The 25,468-nt window shown below is 43.1% G+C and overlaps 1 protein-coding gene across 3 annotated transcripts in view; it reads right to left on the reverse strand.

The window, feature by feature from the left end:
* The window catches only part of IL1RAPL2 (interleukin 1 receptor accessory protein like 2), a 1,136,349-nt gene that overhangs the window by 282,324 nt on the left and 828,557 nt on the right, over positions 1-25,468 (reverse strand). For all 3 annotated transcript variants that reach the window (XM_088482887.1, XM_088482888.1, XM_088482889.1), the window contains one exon: positions 15,199-15,273. In XM_088482887.1, the coding sequence (XP_088339013.1) occupies positions 15,199-15,273 (75 nt within the window). The remainder of the gene's footprint in view (positions 1-15,198; positions 15,274-25,468) is intronic.

Raw genomic sequence — 25,468 nt, forward strand, 5'->3', positions numbered from 1 at the left:
ATTATTTATAGTAAAACATAGGCCATGAGGTTATAGATTTAAAAATAAATAAATAACTAAAAAATTAATAAATAGTTGTTTTACTAGTATAGGATATTAGCGATGTCATTAAACTATTATAAACAGGAGGCGTTTTTGTAAATGTTTTATATATATGTGTTTTATATATATGTATTTTTTATTATTATTTTTATATGATAATATGCAGTTTAATAAATGTGCATTTGAAGCTCTCTATGCATTATAAATAGGTTTCTATCCTGATATATGGAGTAATCCATTGATTGAAGAATATGATTATCTGATGTTTCTAATTAATTAAGCAATTATGGCCAATGCCTGGAGGGATTTAAGGAAGTGCCACTGACTAACGACACACAGTCTTGAGAAAGTCCCGGTTGTTACGGGACGAAACGCGTTGACGTCATCACCCAGGCACCTGAGAAATTCACAGCACCACACCATTTGCTGCACATGCACTTTGGAGGATCTTTAGAAGGTGACGATCCATTCCCGGAGTTCATTGCCAGCTAATATACAGACACTGCTCCACACGCTGTTCTGGTCTTCCGCTGAATCCCCGGAGTCCACCGCCAGCTGGTTCACAGCCATTGCTCCGTGGTTAGTTCTGTTCCTCCACTGCATTTTCGGATTACACTGCCAGCCGCTATTACAATCACCGCTCCGTGAGCAGCTCTGTCATCCCGCTGCACGGCAGCTGACTTCATCTAGCCGCAGCTCTACAGCAAGCGGACAAGCCACATTAAGGACGGTTATTGATTTGGATACAGCCTTCCAGGGGTCGAGGTACTATCATTTCTTTCCCCTTTCCCACCTTCTATATTCCAGCGTGACTGTATATCACACTGGGACGCCAGTAGTGAATATCCACCAATTAGCGGAATTCAGCCGTTTTCATTGGAAACAAAGTGTTACTTTAAAGTCACACTGTTGCAAAGTTATTGGCAGCAATAGAACGTTGTGCTGTGGAACCTCAGTGATATGGTATCAAGCTATACCCTTATACATTGTAGCAAGAGAGTCATTTGATCTCTGCAGTTTCATATGTCTGATTTTTATTTATGTGCACGATTGCAACTTTTGATGTTTGTATGTGGATCCATTTGTATGTATTAAATATCTGTTTTTATCTTTAATATATGCCTCCTGTTTATTAACAGATAGCAAACCTGATATAGATATATAAATCCCAATCCACCTACAGTGCCTAGCGCAGTAAAGATTTTGTTTTCATTTTGTTTTTTGCTGTGGAGATTTGTCTCTGGGTTTTTGACCAAACCCCTATTACTTGCAGCAGGCACGTATTACACTACTCTTTTTGATATTGAGCGCCGGGATATTTGCAATTGTGATTGCAAATAGTTTTTCTCTATTTATTCATGTTACCCATGGTTCCAGTCCAGCCGGCCTCCAGTGATTCCAGTTCATCACCTGATACAGGTAATTCACTAGCACCAACTGTGACAGTATGTTCAAGCCTAACGATGGTGGCGGATCAAGCACCTAATCCTGGATCAGGTGCTTTCCGTAACCTAATCACTCGTTTGGCTTCACAGGAGGCGGTACAGCATCAAGAACTACAGCTTCTGCAAATTCTGACTAACCGGATAGATGATACCCAAATCTTGCCAGAACCCCTAACTACTTTCCATCAACTGCTGGAACAGCTACAGGCTCTACTCAGCAAAATCTTTCACATCATTCCTGAATTTCTTAGAGCTACCTCTGTCTCAACTAAAAACTCTGTCTTGGAATCTCTAAGAACCAAAGATTCTTCCATGCCAAGTAAAGTGAGACATCGAAGTTACCCGCGCTCCAAGCTCTCTGTGGCTGAACGCCAGCGGTGCAAAGATTTACATCTCTGTCGCTATTGTGGAGCTTCTGACCACTTTATCAAAGGCTGTCCCCTTTGCAATTCCAGCAGTATAACAATGTGTCAACGTCTCAATGCCTGTTCCAGTCCCGTCCCGGATTCTGCCTGTTTCCGGTCCCGTCCCGGATTCTGCCTGTTCCGGTCCCAGCCCGGATTCTGCCTGTTCCGGTCCCAGCCTGGATTCTGCCTGTTCCGGTCCCAGCCCGGATTCTGCCTGTTCCGGTCCCAGCCCGGATTCTGCCTGTTCCGGTCCCGTCCCGGATTCTGCCTGTTCCGGTCCCAGCCCGGATTCTGCCTGCTCTGGTAGGGGACTCCAGTTGGTAACCCCAGGAAGGGTCTCCAGAGTCTCCACCCCAGGAGGGTCCTCAAGTCTCGTAACCCAAGAAGGGATTTTGAGTCACTCACCCCAGGAGGAAGTCTCTGTCCTCGCATCCCAAAAGGGGGGTTCATGTTCCATACCCCAAAAGGAAAAGTCGAGTCAGCTTCCCCAGAAGGGGATTTTGGGTCCCATACTCCAACAGGGAGTGTCAAGTTCTGTACTCCAGGAGGGGACCTTAAGTCTCTCACCCCAGGAGAGGGTTACAAGAATTATGCCCCAGGAGGGGGTTTCAAGTCTTTCACCCCAGGAGGGGGTTTCAAGTCTCGCACCCCAGGAGGGGGTCTCAAGTCGGTACCACAGAAGGGGGTCTCAAGTCTCGCACAACAGGAGGGGGTCTCAAGTCTCGCACTCCAGGAGGGGGTCTCAAGTCTTGCACCCCAGGAGGGGGTCTCAAGTCTCGCACCCCAGGAGGGGGCCTCAAGTCTCGCACCCCAGGATGGGGTTTCTAGTGCTATTCCCCAGGAGGAGAATTCAAGTGCCTCATTCCAGAAGGGGATCTCAAGTCTCACACCCCAGGAGGGGGTCTCAAGTCTCACACCCCAGGATGGGGTTTCTAGTGCTATTCCCCAGGAGGAGAATTCAAGTGCCTCATTCCAGAAGGGGGATCTCAAGTCTCGCACCCCAGGAGGAGGTCTCAAGTCTCGCACCCCAGGAGGGGGTCTCAAGTCTCGCACCCCAGGAGGGGGTCTCAAGTCTCGCATCCCAGGACGGGGTCTCAAGTCTCGCACCCCAGGATGGGGTTTCTAGTGCTATTCCCCAGGAGGAGAATTCAAGTGCCTCATTCCAGAAGGGGATCTCAAGTCTCGCACCCCAGGAGGGGGTCTCAAGTCTCACACCCCAGGATGGGGTTTCTAGTGCTATTGCCCAGGAGGAGAATTCAAGTGCCTCATTCCAGAAGGGGATCTCAAGTCTCGCACCCCAGGAGGAGGTCTCAAGTCTCGCACCCCAGGAGGGGGTCTCAAGTCTCGCATCCCAAGACGGGGTCTCAAGTCTCACACCCCAGGATGGGGTTTCTAGTGCTATTCCCCAGGAGGAGAATTCAAGTGCCTCATTCCAGAAGGGGGATCTCAAGTCTCGCACCCCAGGAGGAGGTCTCAAGTCTCGCACCCCAGGAGGGGGTCTCAAGTCTCGCACCCCAGGAGGGGGTCTCAAGTCTCGCATCCCAGTACGGGGTCTCAAGTCTCGCACCCCAGGATGGGGTTTCTAGTGCTATTCCCCAGGAGGAGAATTCAAGTGCCTCATTCCAGAAGGGGATCTCAAGTCTCGCACCCCAGGATGGGGTTTCAAGTCTCATACCCCAGGAGGGGGTCTCAAGTCTCGTACCCCAGGAGGGGGTCTCAAGTCTCGCACCCCAGGAGGGGGTCTCAAGTCTCGCACCCCAGGAGGGGGCCTCAAGTCTCACACCCCAGGATGGGGTTTCTAGTGCTATTCCCCAGGAGGAGAATTCAAGTGCCTCATTCCAGAAGGGGATCTCAAGTCTCACACCCCAGGAGGGGGTCTCAAGTCTCACACCCCAGGATGGGGTTTCTAGTGCTATTCCCCAGGAGGAGAATTCAAGTGCCTCATTCCAGAAGGGGATCTCAAGTCTCGCACCCCAGGAGGAGGTCTCAAGTCTCATGCCCCAGGAGTGGGTTCCAGGTTCCAGTTTCCAGGGAAAAGTGTCATGTACTACTAATCTTGATCATGGCTCCTGTTCAGCATCTCCTGAAAATATAATTCCAGAGGATGACAGTTCCTGTAGTCTGTTCTCAGCCTCAATTGTTGAAGCTGCTGTCTCTGGCTCCTCAGGACTCCTTCCAGTTCCTTTAGTTAGTCCAAGTACGGAACAGCTATCAACTTCACAGTTCTTGAACACACAAACTTCATTGGATACTCCAGAATGCATATACTTCGATGGGGACTTATCGCAATACTTTGCATTACTGTAGCATTATGCTGCAATCATGGAAGCAGATCCAGCTTGTGGTATCACTCCTACCAACTTTACTAAATACCTTTTCGCTTCCTTTAGAGGTAAGGCGTTGGACTGGGCCAACCCTTTCATCGAGTCAAAAGATCCTGAGCTTCTACGTATAAAAACTTTCAGTGAAGCTGTTATTAAAGAGTTTGCTCCTAAACCTGTCAAACGAAATTCTAGTGAAATTCTCAGTTCTGAAAATCAGTCCAAGCAGTCTGTTGGTTCTACTAAGGAATCATCCCCTGCTGAGTCCTCCACTTCCCTGAAATTCGAACAAGGTCAAGTTTTCAAGGGCCAACGTGCTGAATTCGAAGCATCCAAGGAGAGTGGTGCTATAGAATCGGCATCCCTGGCCATGAGATGTGCGTCCACCTCCTTGTCCTCTTCATACTGCGGTACCTCCCAGGAAACCATCAAAAATGGTTATATTTCGCTTAGTTCCTCCCAGGAGTCCTATCATTGGTCAAGTCCTACTAAACCTTCCATTTTACCTTTAGATACTGACTCGGAGTCTGAACTCGATCCTGCATATGATAATTCTCCATTCCCTGAAAGCCATCTGTCATTTGACCCTGTCCTTTCCAGTCATATATTTCCACGGGAGTTACCAGAGGTCCCATATCCGTTGGCTGGCACAAAACGTTCTCGCAGCAGAAAGTAGAATCGACGAAGGTCTTGAATCATCCCCTTGAAGAATTTCCACTCCTGGTATCCCAATAAATGTAAGAATTTAGAAGACGTCTAAAGAGATGTTTCAAGAGAGATGGTGTCCCTATGTTTGAAGCTCCTGTAATGTCATGTTTGGAAGAAAGTTCTTCAGTTTCCAGGGTGTCTAATTTTTTCGTGTTCTCCTATGTATTTGTTTGGGTGTTCAGAGTCCACCCATGAAGAGGGGGGTACTGTCACAATCCTGGCTAGTTTTTACCTTTTGAGACTTACCTCTGCCAGCTCCTCCATGGATCTGTGGTTGTAATTCCCCTGGGAGATCTGCTCTGGCTGAATCATGCTGGCTGTGACAACCCTGTGTGTGCAGACTGCTCTCCTCCTCACACTGATTAATCTGTGAGCATTGCTAGTCTTAATTGGAATCAGAGGTGTGGTCCTGATTCTCAAGGGCTGCAGAGATGATTACTCCCTCACCATGTTGTGCCTTGCTCCACTCTGAATGCCACTGCCAGACCACCTGTCTGTATCCACCAATCGCTGCCAGACTCTAGGTATATAGATCCTCCTCTAATAGCACTCAGTGCTTGAACATCTTGTTACGTCCTGTGGTGTACCACTTGTGATATAGCTGTACCTCTGTGTACCAGTATGTCCCAGGCTCCTGCTGGTTCCTAGACCAGTGTTATTCGTAAGCCTGCTGCGTTCAGCTATCCACGCTACCATCTCTCACCTACGGCTCCCAGGCTGCTCCAAGTAGATTCCATGCTGCCAGCTTCTCCACACGGCTCCCAGGCCTCACCAAGTAGCTTCCACGCTACCATCTCTCACATATGGCTCCCAGGCCGCTCCAAGTAGCTTCCACACTGCCAGCTTGTCCACACGGCTCCCAGGCCGCACCAAGTAGCTTCCACGCGACCATCTCTCACCTACGGCTCCCAGGCCGCTCCAAGTAGCTTCCACGCTGCCAGCTTCTCCACACGGCTCCCAGGCTGCACCAAGTAGCTTCCATGCTACCATCTCTCACCTACGGCTCCCAGGCCGCTCCAAGTAGCTTCCACGCTGCCAGCTACTCCACACGGCTCCCAGGCCGCACCAAGTAGCTTCCACGCTACCATCTCTCACCTACAGCTCCCAGGCCGCTCCAAGTAGCTTCCACGCTGCCAGCTTCTCCACACGGCTATCCAGCAGCTCCACGTAGCCACCCAGCTACCAGCGTCTACCCACGGCTATCCAGCCGGTCCACGTAGCCACCCAGCTACCAGCGTCTACCCACGGCTATACAGCCGCTCCACGTAGCCACCCAGCTACCAGCGTCTACCCACGGCTATCCAGCCGCTCCACGTAGCCACCCAGCTACCAGCGTCTACCCACGGCTTCCCAAGCCACAACAAGTAGCTTCCACACTACCATCCATCTGCAAGCTCATCTGCTGGTACCCCGACCAGCTCAGTCAGCCTACCTGCCAGTCCCAGTCTGGTCCCTCCAAGTTCCTTCTGGTCTCATTCCAACGTCTCAAGTGTCCAGTTCCAGTCACTCATCACCAAAGGCAGTTCTCACTGCTACCCACTTCTTACATTAAAAGAGTTATTCATGTTACCCATGGTACCAGTCCAGCCGGCCTCCAGTGATTCCAGTTCATCACTTGATACATGTAATTCACTAGCACCAACTGTGACACCCAGTCACCAGTATGTATGTCTCCATGTCCCCATTCCCCCACCCCAGTCACAAATGTGTATGTTTCCATGTCTCTCCCATTCTCCAATGTGTATGTCTCCACATCTGTTCCCCCCCAGTCACCTGTGTGTATTTTTTCTGTGCCCCCCCACCCCCACCGTCACAGGTGTGTATTCTCCCTGTACCCCAGTGTGTCTCTTTATCATCTTTGTGTGTTTGGCCTTTGTGCTTTATCCTTTCTTTACCTGTGTCTTCCATGACTCCTTTTATATCTGTCCCCCAACTAATTCTGTCTTTTATCCCCCACCACCCATCTTTTTTCTGTTCCCCCACCACCGATGTTTCCATTGTGCCCCTACCACTGTTCCTCTCACCCTGCTCCTCCTTCCGCCACCCACTTTCTTCTGTCACTTGTCCCTCCTTCTCCCCTTACCTTCCGCCTCTTTTTCTACTGAAGGCGATGGAGTCCTGCTGGTCGAAGATCAGAAGTGGTGAGGAGAAACCTGAGGATGGCGGGTCAGCACAATCTTCTGTTTAAATGATTATTTTTCTCTATAATGCTGCTGTCGCTGGTGAAAACCCTGCATAGCACAGGTATTATGGCTGTACTTGTATCGCCACAATACCTGTTCTTTCAGCAGTTTAAAATAATAAATAAAAATGCTTTATTCCTTACAGAATATCTTTAGTTTGTCAATTTTTTTTTTTTTTGTAGGGGTGGGGGGCCCCAGACCAGTAACTTGCCTAGGGCTCCATGAAGTTTAAATCCGGCTCTGGTTACACCACTACTTAGCAGCATCATAAATTTATACTGTAGAGTCTGATTGGGCAGTGTTATTGTACATGGGTGAGCTGAGATCATTCATGCACACTGAGGGTGCCGGCATGAGGGGAGGAAAACTATTGGATCTTTCTTTACAGCCCTGCTCTCTATCCAATAGAAAGGAGCAGGGCTCCATGAACCATTGCCATCTAAGAATGGAGTAGGTTTCTACAGGCACACTGTAAAAACGTTCAGTTTTCGGAGATCATTCAATATTAGGCAGCCACATCAGGCCCCTATTAATGAATAGGTCTGTTACTAAAAACATGCCGAAACTAGCATTTCCACATTTATAACGTGGCCATTAGTGATGATGGATAGGCCCCATAGAAACCAATACCTCTACAAACATAGATACTGTAAAATATTAAAGGCACAGATTATTACAAACAGTGGTGTCCCTCCCCGCGGTGTCACCTGGAGCAGGGAGGAATTCTTTACGACGCGCACCACTAAAAAGGGGGCGTGGCCTCATATACAAGGGACGTGGCCACGCAGGAAGGGGGCATGGCCTCACAGCGCAAACCTTGTAGTCCCGAGGTATTAAAAATTTGTCCATGGACATTTTGGGACTGATGCAAGCATGCGTGATAAAGAGCCATCGGGATATATTTACTGAAGTGCGGGTTTTTAGAAGTGGAGATGTTGCCCATAGCAACCAATCAGATTCTACTTAACATTTATCTAGCACCTTCTATAAGATAATAGCTAGAATTTGATTGGTTGATATGGCCAACATCTCCACTTCTGAAAACCCACATTTTAGTAAATATATCCCATCATCTCTACTTGTGGCTGAGTTGGTGGAACTAGGTGGGAATGGAACTTTTTCAGATAGGATAAGTCCAGTGAGGGCATGTCGATAGCTACGCATATATGCTTTCAGAAGGTGCCATCCATGTGCAAAACAGGTGCATTCAAAATAAAAATAGCATGGTATAACACAGGGCTGGACTGGCCATCTGCACTTCTGGCAAATGCCATGGGCCGGTCTGAAAGTCTGGGCGAGCAGCTCTGCCTCCTGGCGCTCTGCTCGCCCAGGAAACTGAGAATTGGGGATGTGCCGTGAGACCAGGCCCCCATGACTTGCAGCACACTCCTATAAAATACAATCACAGCCCTGTGAAATGAGACCATGTCGCCTTTCATGTGAACACATGCGCCTATGGCACAGAAGGGATTGCCGGGGCTGATTTAGAGCCGCAGTCCATTCCTGGTATAACATACCTCCCAATATTCTATGGGGTTTATGTATCAAGCAGTAAAAAGCGTAGAGAAGTACATTCTAGCACTTCTGAAGTGCATAGCCACACCCAATCTCCCTCTTATCCAGTGGTGGCTCCAGAGGTGAGGCTGCAGTGCAGTCCAAAATTCAAATAGGGGAGCCACACCAACTGCCAGTAAGTCTCGGCTGGTGGTGTTTGGCAGCATTTGGGGTGACAGTTGGTGTGGCTCCACACTTTGAATTTTGGACTGCGCTGCATCCCCACCTCTGGAGCCGCCACTGCTCTTATCCCTTAAATATACATTGCCATGTAGCATACATTCAATACAGCTGAGCGCACAGATCTTTCAACATTTCCATAGTCGTGACAACAGTCCAGACTGGTGGGACAGTGGGTCTCTCTTATCTGGATAGGCATTATTTTGAGGTATGGTATATTGAAATTCAGAAAACCTGAATCGAGTAGCGATCATATAATACTAAGGAATGGAGTTAAGCTAAGACTGTTTAAGTTTCAGTATTTCAGCTCAAACCAAAATTCCAGACTCTGCAATATATTTAATCAAACTAATCTTTATTCATTGCAATCTTAGCAGATCATGCAGGCAATGAGATGGGAAGGCACAAAGCATATGGCATATGTATGTTATAGCAAGGTTAACTGGTTATAATGAACCACCACACCCTAATTATGTATATCTATACAGAATGTTGCATTGGCTCTTTAACCAATCACATACTTGTACAGTTTTCCTTTTAAAGAATGGAAATGTATTACAATTTAGAAATCTTAAAAAAGCTGAGCTTTTCATAGCGTGATCCCGGGAGCCAATGCTACCGAAAGCCTGTATTTGGCTGTGCAAGTGCGGAGATAAGCCGGGTTAACTCATCTGGAAAGCTATTACTTCATTATTCCTTCTTTGCCGGGACCAGGGGCGTTTCTATAATAAGTGCAGGGTGTGCGGGCACATGGGCCCCTGGGTCCAGGGGGGCCCAATCCGCACACCCTGCACCCATATTTTTAATACTTACCACTCTGCCGATGGAGACCCATGTTGGCGCCAGGATGAGTGCTGTGAAAATCGCCTGGAAAATGGCCACCACGGCCATTTTCCCAGCATTTTGCGCATGAGCAGTAGGAAAAACACAGGGAAAATGGCCGCAGCGCCATTTTCCCGGTGACCTGCGCATGAGCTGTAGACTCTAGGAACACTCTAGTGCCCTGAGTCTATCGGTGCTGCTCATTGCGCAGCTGGCCGCCGGAGAGAGAGGTGGGGGCCCTGGACAGAGACAGCACATGGACCCCCTCCTCTCTTGAAACCACCCTGGCTGGGACAGGCTATTATCAGTGCCACTGTCCCAGTAAGAGGATGTTACTTGCCACTTAAAATAATTGATCACTGTAATACTGTGGTAAGAAATTATATTTTATAGGGCCCTGCTACCTTCAATGATTAATAGGTTCCTTCGAATAGACAGAAAATAGGTTGGTCTCAAGTATTTTGCCTTCATACAATCAGAGAACAGTTACACATTATAAATAAGAGATTTCTTCGGCCTTAGGGCCTGATTCAGACCCACTCGCGAGCGGCTGTCCACTCGCAAGTGGGTCGATGTTATGCACTGAGCATGCGCACGACGGAGGGAGCTCCGTCGTGCGCATGCGCCAGACGCAACGAGCGAAGGAAAGTCCTTCGCTCGTTGTGTCTGATCAAAGGGGGCGTGCTGTCGATGTTGATTGACAGCACGCCCCCTTTGGTGGGCGTGCCTCCCTGACGGGGGCGTTCCCACGGGAACGCCTCCCGTCAGAAGCCGGCCCACTGACATCACTAGTGATGTCAGTGGGAGTGATTTTGGCTCTGATAGAGCCAAAATCACTCCGGAGCTTGCGGTTGAAAACCTCAACCGCAGGCTCCGGCTCGCAGTTTCGATGGTCGTGATGGTCACGACCATCGCGGCCATCAAAATGCACGCTCGTATAGGCTGTGGGTGGTGACCCACAGCTATACGAGCGTCCAGGAGGACGCTCCATTTTCATGGAGGGCGGCCCTCATTCAGAGCGTGCGCTCTGCTCAGAGCGTACGGCTCTGAATGAGGGCCTTAGTCCAATTATTGGCATTTAGCGTTATCAGTATAGATCTCTTTTGGGATGGCAAAAAGCCTAGATTTTGCCACTAGTTAATGCCATGAGAGAGCGTTATATATACTCTGTATTAGGGACCGTAAAAGCCAGAGAGGATGTATGAAAGCATGTATGGAGATCAGCTGTGACTGAGTGAAGGATGCCACTGACGATACAGCTGCATATCACAAAACAGGTAAGAGTTGCTGCATACCGGTGCTACCCAAATATGTATCTCTGCGTAAAACAGTGATACGAAATTAAATGAACCGCCAGTTGCGGCCCATATTGACAATTAGAGACTATGGGGTATATTTACTAAAGTGCAGGTTTTTAAAAGTGGAGTTGTTGCCCATAGCAACCAATCAGATTCTACTTACCATTTATCTAGCACCTTCTAGAATAGCTAGAATCTGTTTGGTTGCTATAGGCAACAACTCCACTACTAAAGACCCTCACTTTAGTAAATATACCCCTTAGGGTGGGTACAAACTTAACTGATATCTGCAGATCTGTGCAGAACATATGTTCTGCATACAGACTGCCGATTCATTGAGACTAATGTCACAACTGGGCGGGCATTAACATTCACCCGCCAAGTTGAGCTGTTCGCCCGTACACACAGTACGATGCCCCAATATATATGCAGATAAATTGGGCATCGGCTATGCAGCACAGCCGATGCGATATGTCTGCGAATTACGTCGTTCACAGACATATCGCTGGTACACACTGGCCGATGCACAGACAAAATATTCGTCGATCAATTGAACGGCCGACATGTTGGCCAGTGTGTACCCAGCATTAATGGTCCATTTGTTAATAAAATGTTTGCACCGTTGCCCAGGTGTCTTTTAAACTTTTACAGTTTTAAATGTAACAGGATCTCCTAGCTAAAAACTGACTATTGTCCCCGGAGATCAAACAAAATATAAACTTTCCAGTGAAAAAAGTTAGTCTTTACTTCTTTATCATCACAGCATAATTACTCATCTGTCTCTGGGCTTCATTTCTGAACAATCCTACGCTTGCTGCTTGTTCCTGACAGATGCAAGAGCACAGACACGAACACTTGACCAGCACATACTGTATCTTGCCTGGTGCCACAGGCTAAACTGTGTTATGGACTCCCTGTAGAAGTGCTAATTTGCCAGGGCAGACCTTGTACAAAACAGCCTAGGGGCTTGTAAATACAATGCTGACTTTTTCAGCTGTGAACTAGATTCTCTAGACATGAGAAATGACAAGTTCTTCCAGTCTTAAATGGAAATTCAGTAAAATGTCAGCTGGAAATTGTCACTTGAAGAAAGAGCATCCTAGAGCTCCTAAACTATTTGTTGCTCCCAATGTATCCCAGCTCACTGCTCTGCAGACCTCGCCCACAGTCATGATTTTCTCAGGAAAAGGAAGGTCATGCTCATAACTCAAAAAGGTCAGAAAATAATTGAGGATAGTAAAATCAAAGCATCATAATAAATAAACTAATACATATGTTTGAAAAACTACAACATGATTCTTCATAACTATGGACAGTTTCTTTACTTTCTTTATGGGTTATATCGAGTCAACACTATCCAGTGCTGTACAAAAACAGACTATTAATTCTGACATTTCCATATGATTTTTGGGAGAGATAATTTGAATAAATAATAAGCCCTTTAGTTATAAGCCATTTAAACTATTAGTACCTTTTGGACTGTGGAAGCCGAGATAATCAATGGGACTACACATACAAAAGCCACACTGACTGCACTTTGGACAGAATCATACCTCAGGAAGCAAAACTAGACTGCACCATATCTATATTTGCAATCACTGCATGATGTTTAAGAGCAAGCAAAGAGGGTAACAAACCCACACAAATAAATGGTAGTTTGAAATGTCAAACCTTTCATATACAAAGAATTCGGAGATAAAATGTTCCATTTCAGGCAGTTTCTACATATATAATTTGTATTAAAAGGCTCATGAGTCACAAACACTAAAATAAACAGAATAAAAACACATAAAAAATGTGGCAACATGTACTTTATACATTATTTAAAAACAAATTAATAAATTGTGAAAAATAAAAATGCAATGTTTTAGATGAAAACATACAGGGGGAGATTTATCAAACCTAAAGCTGGGTTCACACTAAGCGATCCATTGCACGATATATCCTTCCGACGTGGATCAGAACAATATATTGTGCGAATAGCATAGTGGGTACCACCGTTCGCGCGTTCCCGCGTGTTGTTCATCGCATAGTCCCATCTGCTGTGATGCAATGAAAGACATTGCAATGCAATGAAAGACACCATGCTGCTAAATGCAGCATGGAATGAGACATCACGCCGTCCTCCACTGCATCGTGTAATGTGTACAGACAGCGCAGTGTATCGCTCCATCGCATTGTCCCATCGCTGGGTACACACATCATGTAGTGTGTACCCAGCGTTATAGAGAGATAAAGTGGAGAAAATGTTCATAGCAACCAATCAGCTTCTAACATAATTTCATAGACTGTACTAGATAAATGATAGCTAGAAGCTGATTGGTTGCTAAGGTTAACTTCTCTACTTTATTGCTCTCTAAGGTTTGATAAATCTCCCTCATAGTCCGTTCATTATCAGTATTGTAACACTAGCTTCACCTTCCCGTCCATTAAGAAGATTTCAAAGCTCTTTTTTGGAACAACAAGTACATAGACCAGGGACGGGCCCCACAAAAATCTGGGTAGCCTATTTCACCTCTGCTCTGCTATCCAAACAAGCAATCGCTAGCTAAGAGAAGGGGCCACTGTGCCCTTGTGAGGGCAGAGCACATGTCACTGGGGAAGAGGAGACACCTCCCTTACTTACAGACAGCATAGCACCCGCACCCACCCATAGTTCTGTCCAGGGCCGTAGCTAGGGTAGTGCGGCCGGTGCCATCGCACAGGGCACCACAGGTCAGGGGGTGCTGTTTGGGCCTGTCAAATTTCTGTTTATTATCATTCTTGCTTGTAGCTTACTCTTATTTCATCCCCAGCATCTCCTGGCCTCCCCCATCTCTTCCCTGGCCCTTCCCCATGAGGCCATGGCCCTTTTTTGGGTGCATTATATCCCTTTGAAAAATGAGGGGGGCGCCAATGCTCTTTCTGGCACAGGGCACCAAAAAGTCTAGTTACGGTTGTGGTTCTGTCCCTGACATATACCACATACTAACCTGACATATAATAAAGTGTATACAGTGTGGAGGCTTGCTTTTTTGTGGGCTAAAAACATTCTTAAATTAAAATCATGACAAACTTGGACGCACCAAAATCCATGAAGGCCATGATGTTAATTGCTACGCACACATGGTCAAATTTGTCCAAAGCCCCGATCCACCTGGCAATACTCCTTTTGCCTGCAAATCCTCACTATGAGTTATAGAGAGCAGATATTCATAGGGAACTATTAAGGTCACAGCCTCTGTGGTGTCACTGTTTCTTAGTCAGTGGATCAGTTTAATGGTCATGAATAGAAGTTGAAAAAGCACCTACTGTGTACAGGAGATAGATATTTAACATATCATAATTAAAAGTACTTCTTTCCACAATTAGCTATTGTCTTTGGACAAACTATTAAATATCTAGCATATATGTCTGTATAAGAGTATATATATATATATATATATATATATATATATATAAATATAGCAACAAAGTCCAAATAGGAACATATCCAGCACATCTGGATGTGCTGGATATGTTCCTATTTGGACTTTGGTGCTATGTTTCATGTCATCCGAGCACTCATGGAATACTATCAGTGATGTGTGCGTCCTCCAAACCTTATATATATATATATATATATATATATATATATATACACACACACACATACTGCAAGTTTGCTCATTAAGGTAAGTTTAGCATCCAACATTTGTAACAGTCCAGATCTGAAAACAGCAGAAGGAAATTTTTATTGTGATGGATTAAAACTCTGGTCACTACTGACCACAACAACCTGCACATGTGTTCTCATCTACTGCCACTTAGTGTATTAATCTTATTTAAAATCATAAAGTCACACATAATTACACAGTGGCACAATGTAATGAATAACTTGATGACGCTGTTCTTGCTAATATTAGTCAATCCCATTGCTGTTTAAAAGAGGCAACATTAGAAGCAATTCTAAGACATAAGTTAATACAGCTGGCATTTAATATATTCCTTTTAATCTCCCAACATAAAACAGAAATGCAAACATTGCATATACTGCATTTAATATGCAGCTTAACCTATCAGCATTTACAGTCTCTGCCACTAAGCAAAGCCATATCCTTAAACGACTGCTCCAATATACTGAAGCATTATAAATGGAAAGTAGGAAATTGATTTGCATGTAATAACAGTTGCAATAAACCTTCCTTCTTACGTGCAATTTTTCCCATCTGTTAATAGAGTGGAAGTTTAGAATCTATTATTCCCAGAAGGGGACTTACCCAGCTGGACATCTATAACACTTGGCTGGTTCTCCACAGGGAACAATGGTTTAGGAGGCTTCGCTGTGAGTAAAGCTAGAAGAGAAAACAGGAGACTGTAATGGAACTCTGAGACAAATTACAGGATAGGAAACATTCTATCATTCAAGGCATTTCATTTTGCTACACTCCATACACTGTAAACATCATCATAAAGTTTGCCTATGTTGAGCAATCTATGCAGAATATACTTAACGTTGGATTTTCTGTCCCTATGAATTATTACATATGGGTACACTCTGACAGGTGCATCTTCCATATGCTATAAATTTTAGCAAAGCGTAGTCCGGGTTGGAAGTTACCCCCTAAAATCTAAATCAGCAGAGACTAAAAATTACAGTCAATTAGCATCCTAGTACAGAATAGGTTAGCGACGGAAATACCAGGAATCTTTTGGATCTAACAGAATGTTTGTGATGTAGAAGGTATATCTGGATCAATATTTATTACATCATTTTAACTTGCACAGCAGTTTAGAACAATGCTACTCACAATTTAGCTTAAGTTTAACATAGAGGACATCGTTGACAAACTGCAATATCTAAAGTTGTATATTTAGAGCCGTATTCAATTTGAGCCGAGCTGCGATACTTTTTCGCAGCCCAGACTTTTCACCTACTTCGCCCGTTTTGTAGGCGGAAAAGTATCACGCGCGTGCCCGCTTTACCTTGTATTCAATTTGAAAGTGCGCGAAAACGGTACCCGGCGAAACTTGAACAGGCAAAAAGTACCGTCAGATTTGGGGAAATCAGCCTGACACCCCACAAAAGATGCTCTGACATGGGGGTTCCCTATGGTACCCCCCGATTTGGCTTGCTGAAGGTATTTGGTGTTTTTAAACGGGCTCAATAGCTGCTAAATAGCGTTTTTCTATACGTGGTGCAGAATAGTATTCAGGAGTATTTTTTCTTGAAAATAACTTATACCAGCAAATTTGGGGTACTTGAAAATGGGGGTTAGCATATTTAAAAGTTGCTAAAGTGAAGTTGAAAAAATCATGAAAAATCCACCTGCCGCAAGCACCTGCAATCAAAAAAACACTTGGGGCATACTTGGGGACCCCCCAGAGTCAAGTTCGCTAGTTTTCAACTTTGTACCCCAACTTTTTTTTTTCACCCCCTTTTCAAAGTCATTTTTTGGGGTGTCCTTAAGTGTTTTTTTTTTAAATGTTTTACACAGTTTACCTTTGGGGGACTGTCTGAAGGCTGCTGGGGGTTCCCGCACCGTTGCACCCCAAAACCCCAATTCTGCACTTTTTTCCGCCTGTTATTCATAGGCGAAACTTTTTCGCCTAGTACATTGCATTGACTTTCTGCCTAGGCGGAAAGTCTTTCAAATTGAATACGGAGTAAAAGCAAAACAGGCAAAAATGACGTCATCGGTGAAAAAGTATGGCGGATCGCCTCAAATTTTCGCCTCAAATTGAATACTGACCTAAGTCCAAGGGAGAGATATGTCAAAGGGCGCTTGTGATATACTGTTGTTTTTTTTTAGTGGTTTTAAATCCGCTACATTTACTAAAGGCTGAACCACTCTAAAACAGTCATGAAATTGCGATATTACAAAGCATCACATTACAATTCTTTATACGGCATGAATACAAACCATGAACTTAATCAAGCTGCGGTTTGACAAATCGCCAGAAAAGGGAGGTTGTTGAGAAACAAGATTACTGAAATTGCAGGGTAAAGGGGTTTGTAGCCCAAGCACTGGTATGAATTAATTTGTCATCCACCTTATAGGGGTACCAACATTACATAAGGAAGCAGGGTGCTCCCAGAAGTAAAACAATTGTGAACAGAGGAACACACATGAGTATGTAAAGTACAGGTTGAGTCTCCCATATCCAAATATTCCGAAATACGGAATTGTTTCGGCATGACTGAGATAATGAAACCTTTGATTTTTGATGGTTCAATGTACACAAACTTTGTCTAAGGCACAAAATTATTAAAAATATTGTATAAAATTAACTTCAGGCTGTGTGTATAATGAGCATATGAAACATAAATTAATTTCATTTCTGTACACAAACTTTGCTTGAGCCACAAAATTATTGAAAATATTGTATATAATGACCTGCAGTCTGTGTGTATAAGGTGTAAATTAAACATAAATGCATTCTGTGTGTATATTTGGGTCCCATTACCAAGATATCTCATTATGGTATGCAAATATTCCAAAATACGGAATATTCCGATATCCAAAATACCCTTGGTCCCAAGCATTTTGGGTATTGGAGACTCAACCTGTACTACAGTAGACAAACATTTAAGAGGTCTATTACATACATTTTAATTAGTCTATCTACAAACGCTTAGACCTACATCACACATATGACCTACACACATCTCCAATCATAGCAGCTCGACGCGTTTCACCATCGCCACTGATGCCAGAGGAACTGAACAGAAAAAGCCTAGGACAAACCACCAATGGGCCGGATTCAGAGCTGTACACAAACCCTATGGTTTGCGTACAACTATGATGTTTATAGATCTGTGCATGTGCAGGGTCTGTACTGCACATGTGCAGAACTCCTTCTGCGAGCTCGTTCGCAGTGCCTGGATGCTGCAGCCTGATTGACAGGCTGTGGCCATTTGGGTCCGAAGCATTGGTGGCGTCTGGCAGCTCCCCAGAAAGCGGTGGTGTATCAGCCCCATTTTCTAGCCATGTTGAAGTCAGTGGCTGCATCCTTATACGCAGATTCACTGGCATCAGCTGCGTGAAAACACTGGCCATCCTGATTAACCAGAAGGTTACTCAGATGACCGATGTTCACGTAGAATGATTCAATGCCGCGTCTACAGATGCAGCTGTGGATTACATAGGCCAGCAGGCAGGAGGTGTCTATTTACACACAAGACACCTCTTGCATTATTAACATATTTTAGCACAGTAATGGTGTCCAAAGACAAAGCTACTGTGTCCATCTCTGAATCAGGCCCAATGTTTCCCACTACCCAGGTGTAACAAACAGTGTTTTCCAATACCATTTATGTTCCATGAGCGATATCATTAATTGTTATCCCTTGAACTACCGGGCTTAATATGTTGGGAACAACATTGAGCATACACACTGAGCGTTATCGTTAAAGATATCGTTCAGTGACGTCACCTGCCACATCCCCGAACTTGCAGTGCCTGACTATATGGTCAGGTTGACCTGCAAGTTCGGGCGATGGAAGACATTGTTAATGATCTGCGGGAGCTATAGTTCATACACACTGGACGATAATAACACTATGAACGATAACGATATCGTTATCGTCCATATAGTTCACTTTATCGTCTAGTGTGTATGAGCCTTTACTTTTTCAATATTAATATGGATCTTGCTTTTCTTCTATATGTACTGTTGATTTAATGTGACTTTCCCTATATATTTAGTATGGATTCTGGTTTTCCATGTGTGTGTGTGTGTGTGAATTTACAGCAGTTTTCTTTCAGTTATATATACTTATATGAAAGATTGACATGTTATAATAACACCCACCCCCATAGCCGAAAGTTTGAGAATTTGACCTCTGCCCCCCCTCAAGGATTCCTGAACATATATATATATATATATATATATATATATACACATGAGGTATGTCTATTAAATAACGAGACTGATTAAATAACTCATCTTTATTTATTGGTATTACAAATGTAATGTTTGTCCCCTTCAATATACTCCCCATTTGCACTACTACATCACTGTAGTCTTGTTTTCCACTGGTGGAAGGCATGGAGCAAATCAATTTCTGTTAGTTGTTTCAACATATCTGTCGTTTTTTTCTTTACAGCATCAACTGATTCAAAATGTGTCCCTTTAAGCACTGATTTAACTTTTGGGAAAAGACAAAAGTTGCTAGGTGCTAAATCGGACGAATACGGAGGATGTTCAAATGTAGTAATGTGATTGTCAGTGAAAAACTGCTTCACAGAAAGTGCTGTGTGGGCAGGCGCATTGTCCTGGTGAAGAATAAAACCATTTTTCCACAGTTGCAGCCGTTTCTTTCTGACTCTCTCAACTTTTTCAAAACTTCCTTATAATAATGCTGGTTACCTGTTGTGCCTTCTGGAATCCATGAAACAGTTTTGGGTCTGCGTCAAGTTGCTGCAGAATGTCAACACAACATTCCTTACTAAAAATTTCAAATGGACACGTTGTTCAATTTTTAAACTTAGCATTTTTTCAGCACTCTACAGAAATCACAAAAAAATTAAATGGCGACTCACATTCAACTTAACGTCATAGAGTGTTGCTGCGCTTGTCATGCAGGTTCAGACAAGTTCAAGGTTACTACGTATGCAGTTAGAGCCGGTTCTGACTACTTTGTTGGTGGAATCATAGTCTCGTTATTTTATAGACATACCTTGTATATATGATAAAGTTGTAATGGTTGTATCTGTACATAGAATTTTTTTTTTAAGAAATGTACTCCTTGTATGTGAACTATGGAGACAAAAAATTTTTTTTTTGTTAGTCAAAGACTATGGGCTGAATTTGGGTTGCATTTTCAATATTGTATAGCTTAGTCATCTAAAAAGAAACTTAGGTATGTATTATCTCAATGTGACATCAGGGAGAGGAGCAATTTAGGAAAAACCAGATGCTAGACACTCGGCCCGTGCAGTGTGCAAGCTCCTCAAAGCAAAAATGACTAGATGTATATAAATATAATTTTTTGCGACAAATATACTTTATGGGCCTCTTTTTGAACTAAGGAGACAAAAAATTTTTTTTAGCAGAATTTGCATAGGCTCTTCAAGTCCAAAATGTATATATATATATATATATATATATATACCTATATTGCACACCCTGAATGCGAACAGTTTTATATATACAGTATATATATATGCATATAGAAATACATAGATATATATATCTCAAGATCTATTTTGCAGAAAAATCCAACTATATATTAAACACTAATCAGGCAGCTTATCTTGACTCATGAAATTGCAGTATACATGTCAATCCAGTAGATGGAGCACCAAGACAAATACTACATATCATAGAGTCGCTGCTCATGTTACTTGCAACCTTTAAGTGTTACTGTAGGTTAAATAGCAACAGATTTGGGATCTAAAAGATAAGATTTGTTTAACATGGGCAGGTTTATGTGGCTTGCTCACGAGTTAGTAGCCCCAAGCATCTTTTTGTGTTAAAGCCTGAAGAAAAAACTGCAAATATTGTTTACAAAGACACTTTGTGATTCATGTCTAAAATATAAAATATACATCACAATATTAGATACCATTACTGTGTTTGTAAAATTAATTCCGCTGAGCAATAACAGACATCCACGCGAGCTAAGCTGCGGGCAAATGCTAGTGTGTGTGTATATATATATATATATATATATATATATATATATATATCACCATGTTAGATTTCCCTTTATTTATTTATTTATTTATTTTTTGGGGGTGACAAACTGTAACTTGCCTCCTGGAGACTAGAATTAATTTATGCCACTGATTTTAACTACAAAACTAGCACACAAGAAAACATACAATATCTCACGTATATCAAATATTTCCTACTGCAAGTTACTAAGCTTCGGGGTATATCAGGGTAACTGTACTTTATTTTGTCTTTGCATTTTTTAAAGATTTAGGACAGCACGCTGAATATTAACAACATTTTTCATTTACTACTAAAAATATGTAATTGTAGTGTAGTAAATTGACTCTTTCAGTTTTAAAAAAGATGAAAACCATTTAGATTAAAAAATTGCACACTGGTGTATGTAGAAATATGACATGAACAATATTAATTATTCTAACTAGCTGTAATTGGATAAAAAGGCAAGAGGTGTGAATCGCATAGGGACTAAAATAGCCCCATTGATGTTTTGTTAGGACATCGCTGCCTCATTAGTTTTTGCAGTAACACTCTTTTGTATATGTGCACTTTATGTTCCAATGTTATTTTTAGCTTTTGTTTCACTGTCAGACAGAATTGTTTTACTGGCCAAGGAAAGTGTCAGCAACAACAACACAGTGAGAACCTATGGTAAAACCTCAGGCATTGCTCAAAGTCAAAAGTACCAGATGTCAGACACTGCTACGGTATGTAGACCTCGATAATGTCGCGGAGCTCGTGGGCCTCTTGTCAGAATAGTGACCTTGCCTTCGATTTGCCACAGCGTCAGGTTGGGTTAAGCTCCTGCATCATCTTCATGAGCTACTGTATTTACAGCACTTTTATCTATTTTATCTTTGTGGTTTCTTGAAATTACATTATACAAACACTGAGTTATAGGACTGCTAAAATCAGTTCCATCCTTTAAATTGATGAATCCAGATTTTTAGATGGTTGTATGGAGATTTTAACTGTTACACACTAAGAGGTATATTTATTAAAGTGCGAGTTTTTAGAAGTGGAGATGTTGCCCATAGCAACCAATCAGATTCTACTTAACAGTTATCTAGCACCTTCTAGAAAATAATAGCTAAAATCTGATTGGTCACTATGGGCAACATCTCCACTTCTAAAAACCCACACTTAGTAAATATACCCCTAATATTTAGGCGGAACATGAGAGAACAGATACTATTCAGAACCGCTAGCACATTGCTTTTTGGACATGATTTTGAATTAAATTAAGATAGTAAAGCAGTAAAAGAAAATAAAAAAACACACATTACAGTTAAAATATACAAACGTCTAGGTCATTAATTAGAGCAGTTTTGGGAAAGGAAATCCGAAAGCTCTATCACTGTATGCAGTACTAGCTAAAAAAAAAAAAAGATGTTTTACTACTAAAAGCATATAAATATAAATTGCAGCCTATAGATTTCAACTAAAGTGATCACGGCAATATATATTATTTGGACACCCCATGCTCTATTTACTTGTGTTCACTGTCGTATCCTCCGTTGACCCCTTTCCCGGATCATAAGCTGCAAAGCTGGCTACAGAGCCGTACCTAGGAGTGTGCAATCTGCGCAATTGCACAGGGCCCTGGCGGTGGCACTGTCTCTGTCCATGGGTGGCACCTGCACGTAGCTTGATCTTACTCACAAAAGCATCTCTTTCATTACAGCATATCAGAGGCCTTTACGGGTATTCAACTTCCAGTCCCCATACAGGTACAATGCCTGTTAGCAGAGAGAGGGCTTTAGGTGGGTTACCTGTCAACGAGCTATAGATCTCTTCTATCCCACTACAGGCAAAGCATTGCAAAATGTGCAATTGGAAAAGTGGTAAATATGGGAAGGAAATGAGAGAGTTTAGAGGCAATACCTCCTTTGCCCTAACCCCTCTTGCTTAAAATTGAATAAATAAGAATCTGTAATGCAGCACAGACAGATACTGCAAAAAGTAATGCTTGCAGAAGAGGTTGGACAGTGCAGGAACACAAGGAGGCGTGTAGGTAGGCAAATAAAGGGAAAGAAAAAGTGGGGTAACATGCTTGCAGCGGTGGGTATGTGTAGGGAACTTATGTGTTTGAGCCCAGCAGCAGCACGGCCATTCTGGGGAAGGAACAATGAGTGGGAAGGCCGAGTCACATTGTTGTGAACGAAGCAGATGTCAGGACATGCAAGTTGCATGGATCAACTAGTTGTCTCTGAAATGTGGGGATGAGTAGCTGGATTCACATGGAGTAGGCTTACCAAATGGACATCCATGGTAAAAGCTTGTTCATGCTCGGTCATAGTGAAAGCATCCATATTCCAGTCTATGTCATACCTATAGTTGGCTACCAAGGCATAATCTTCAATCACGGGAGATTAGCCCCTCCCAGAGAAAAGGGCTGTTGCAACTTAAATAGCAATATAAATGAAATCTTATTGGCTCATATAAATGTAATCATATTCACGTTTAATAAATGGATATCGTGTTTATGTTGTAACGAAAGTGGCATTTCAGACGTGCACAATATGCAGAAAAAGCTGACCATATTTAGTAAATGACATCAGCCTAAATATAATAAGACAACAGGAGGTGGTACCAAGTCAGGAAGTCTTGTAGGGTAGCCTGGATGAAGATGGGGAAATCACAGGATAGGGGGTCGATTCAGATATGTATGTAAACCTGATGGTTTGGCTCCCTTATCTGCATGCAAATTGTACTGTATGTTAATGTGTCATCAGCTGTGACACTGTAACGTAGCATTTCGTATGCAGATACACCCGCAGTTGCACACAGAATATAGACATGCTGCATATCATTTTAAGAAGCATCACTTTGTGAATAAGACACATTTTATGGGAATGAGATGCATGAAAAGACGCTAGGTGCTACCACTAGAAGGGCTGTTTAACTCGTAAGGAAGTAAGATGTATGTGGACACATCTGTATACGAAGGTTGTTCCTCCTATTCTCCAAATCTTCCATCTCTTCCTGCATTGCTTACCTTCCACAGTCGAGATGCGTTGTTGCACCTCGTCAAGGCGGCATGAGTGTTGTATGAGCTGTGACATAGGAGAGGTAATTAAGTCTTATTTCCTATAGGCCCGCCAACTTCTTATCCAATAACAGATAACTTATTTCAGAAATCTCCTGCACTATTGGACTGAGAGCTGAACCTAACCAGATCAGGTGTACTTTCCAGCAAGCCCTCTACAGGTGGCGAAGAGGAGAGGGGGGGGGGGGATCTTGAAAACTGACTGCCTCTTGCTCCCTACTGCTGTTTGGCCACAAACTTCTCCATGGTGCCAGGAGAAGTAAGGAATGCACTTTACAGAACACAACAGGAAAATAGACTGCAGAGGCCATATATTTATATTTAGAAAAATTAATTAATGAAAAAATAGATATAAAAAAAAAAAAAAATAAAGTCTCTCCAGCTGGTGCCCAGCAGAGAAATACTTGCCTCCCAGATGGAATGCAACAATCCTTTCAGCACTGTCCCCACAGTGTGGCCAGTGACACAAGGAGATTTCTGGAGGCACCCAGAGAAGTACCAACTTATGTTCCCTCAGCTGAAAAGCTTTCTGGATGGATGGAATGGTAGGCAGCCAGGAGGACCAAGGTCTCTCAGCAGCAACAAGACAGTGGCTGCTAATTTTATGATCCCCAGTTAAGTCCCTTCTGGAGCAGGGGCACTCTAATATTCAGGAGCATGGGGTAGCCTCGCTTAAACTGCAGCAAGGAGGTAGCCGATAAGCTGAAGGGTGCCTAGCCGCAACGAGATAGTGGTTTCCCCAGGTCGGCCTGGTTAGGATGGTGTGAAAAGAAATAGTGGGCGCTAATCAGGGTACAATTAAAAAAGGTATTTTAATAAAGGGCAATAGGAGTAAACTCCAAGAGATAAAAACACATATGGAAACACATAAATGATATTGTTATAAAATAAAGATACAACAATTGAAAAATATTAAAATAAAAAATAATGAATAACAATGAAAAAAAAAAAATGAAATGAACCCTAAAAAATGAAAATTGATGAATGATACAAATAATATAAATAAATGCAATAAACACACAGTGTATGCATACACAATGATGACAAATTAGCACGCACCACTGCTCGAATGGTGCTACACATAGAACTACACAAGTGTATTGAACCACAGAGCAATTACTGTTTGATGAACACAGATATAGCGATGTTGAATAAATTGAAGCAAGGTGTAAATTGGATCGTAGCTCTTAATTATATATCAATCCCAGTTAGAGCTGTGAATGGATCCAAAACGAATATTGGTTGTTGGAGGCTGTGGATTTGCAGCGTGGGTTATCAGACGGGAGAAAGTTTAATCACATGCATGTGTATTTGGTAAATATCCCGCTCAGTTTTCCTGCCCTGAATGTGTCCCTTCTTTTCAGACCAAATGCTGCATGGCCAGCGAGCCGGCAGTAGTATTTACCAGTATGATGGTCAAATGAACAGGGCATCACGATCAGGGGAACAGCAGCCCATATAATCTATGCCTCTCCACAGTGGGCACTCGTGATATATAATTACGAGCTACGGTCCATTTACACCTTGCTTCAGGGAATTTTCTTTTTTGGGATCATCTTTTAGCAGGAACAATTCCAGATACATATGTATACATTTTTTTGAAGGACATGTATCTCTCTTGCCAAGTGATTTTAGGATCCTAATTTATTCAACATCCTAATTTATTCAACATCGCTATATCTGTGTTCATCAAACAGTAATTGCTCTGTGGTTCAATACACTTGTGTAGTTCTATGTGCATCACCATTCGAGCAGTGGTGCGTGCTGATTTATCATCATTGTGTATGCATACACTGTGTGTTTATTGCATTTATTTATAT

Source organism: Taudactylus pleione, unplaced genomic scaffold, assembly GCF_031769625.1.
Source record: "Taudactylus pleione unplaced genomic scaffold, aTauple2 ptg000296l, whole genome shotgun sequence".
Taxonomy (NCBI): Eukaryota; Metazoa; Chordata; class Amphibia; order Anura; family Myobatrachidae; genus Taudactylus; species Taudactylus pleione.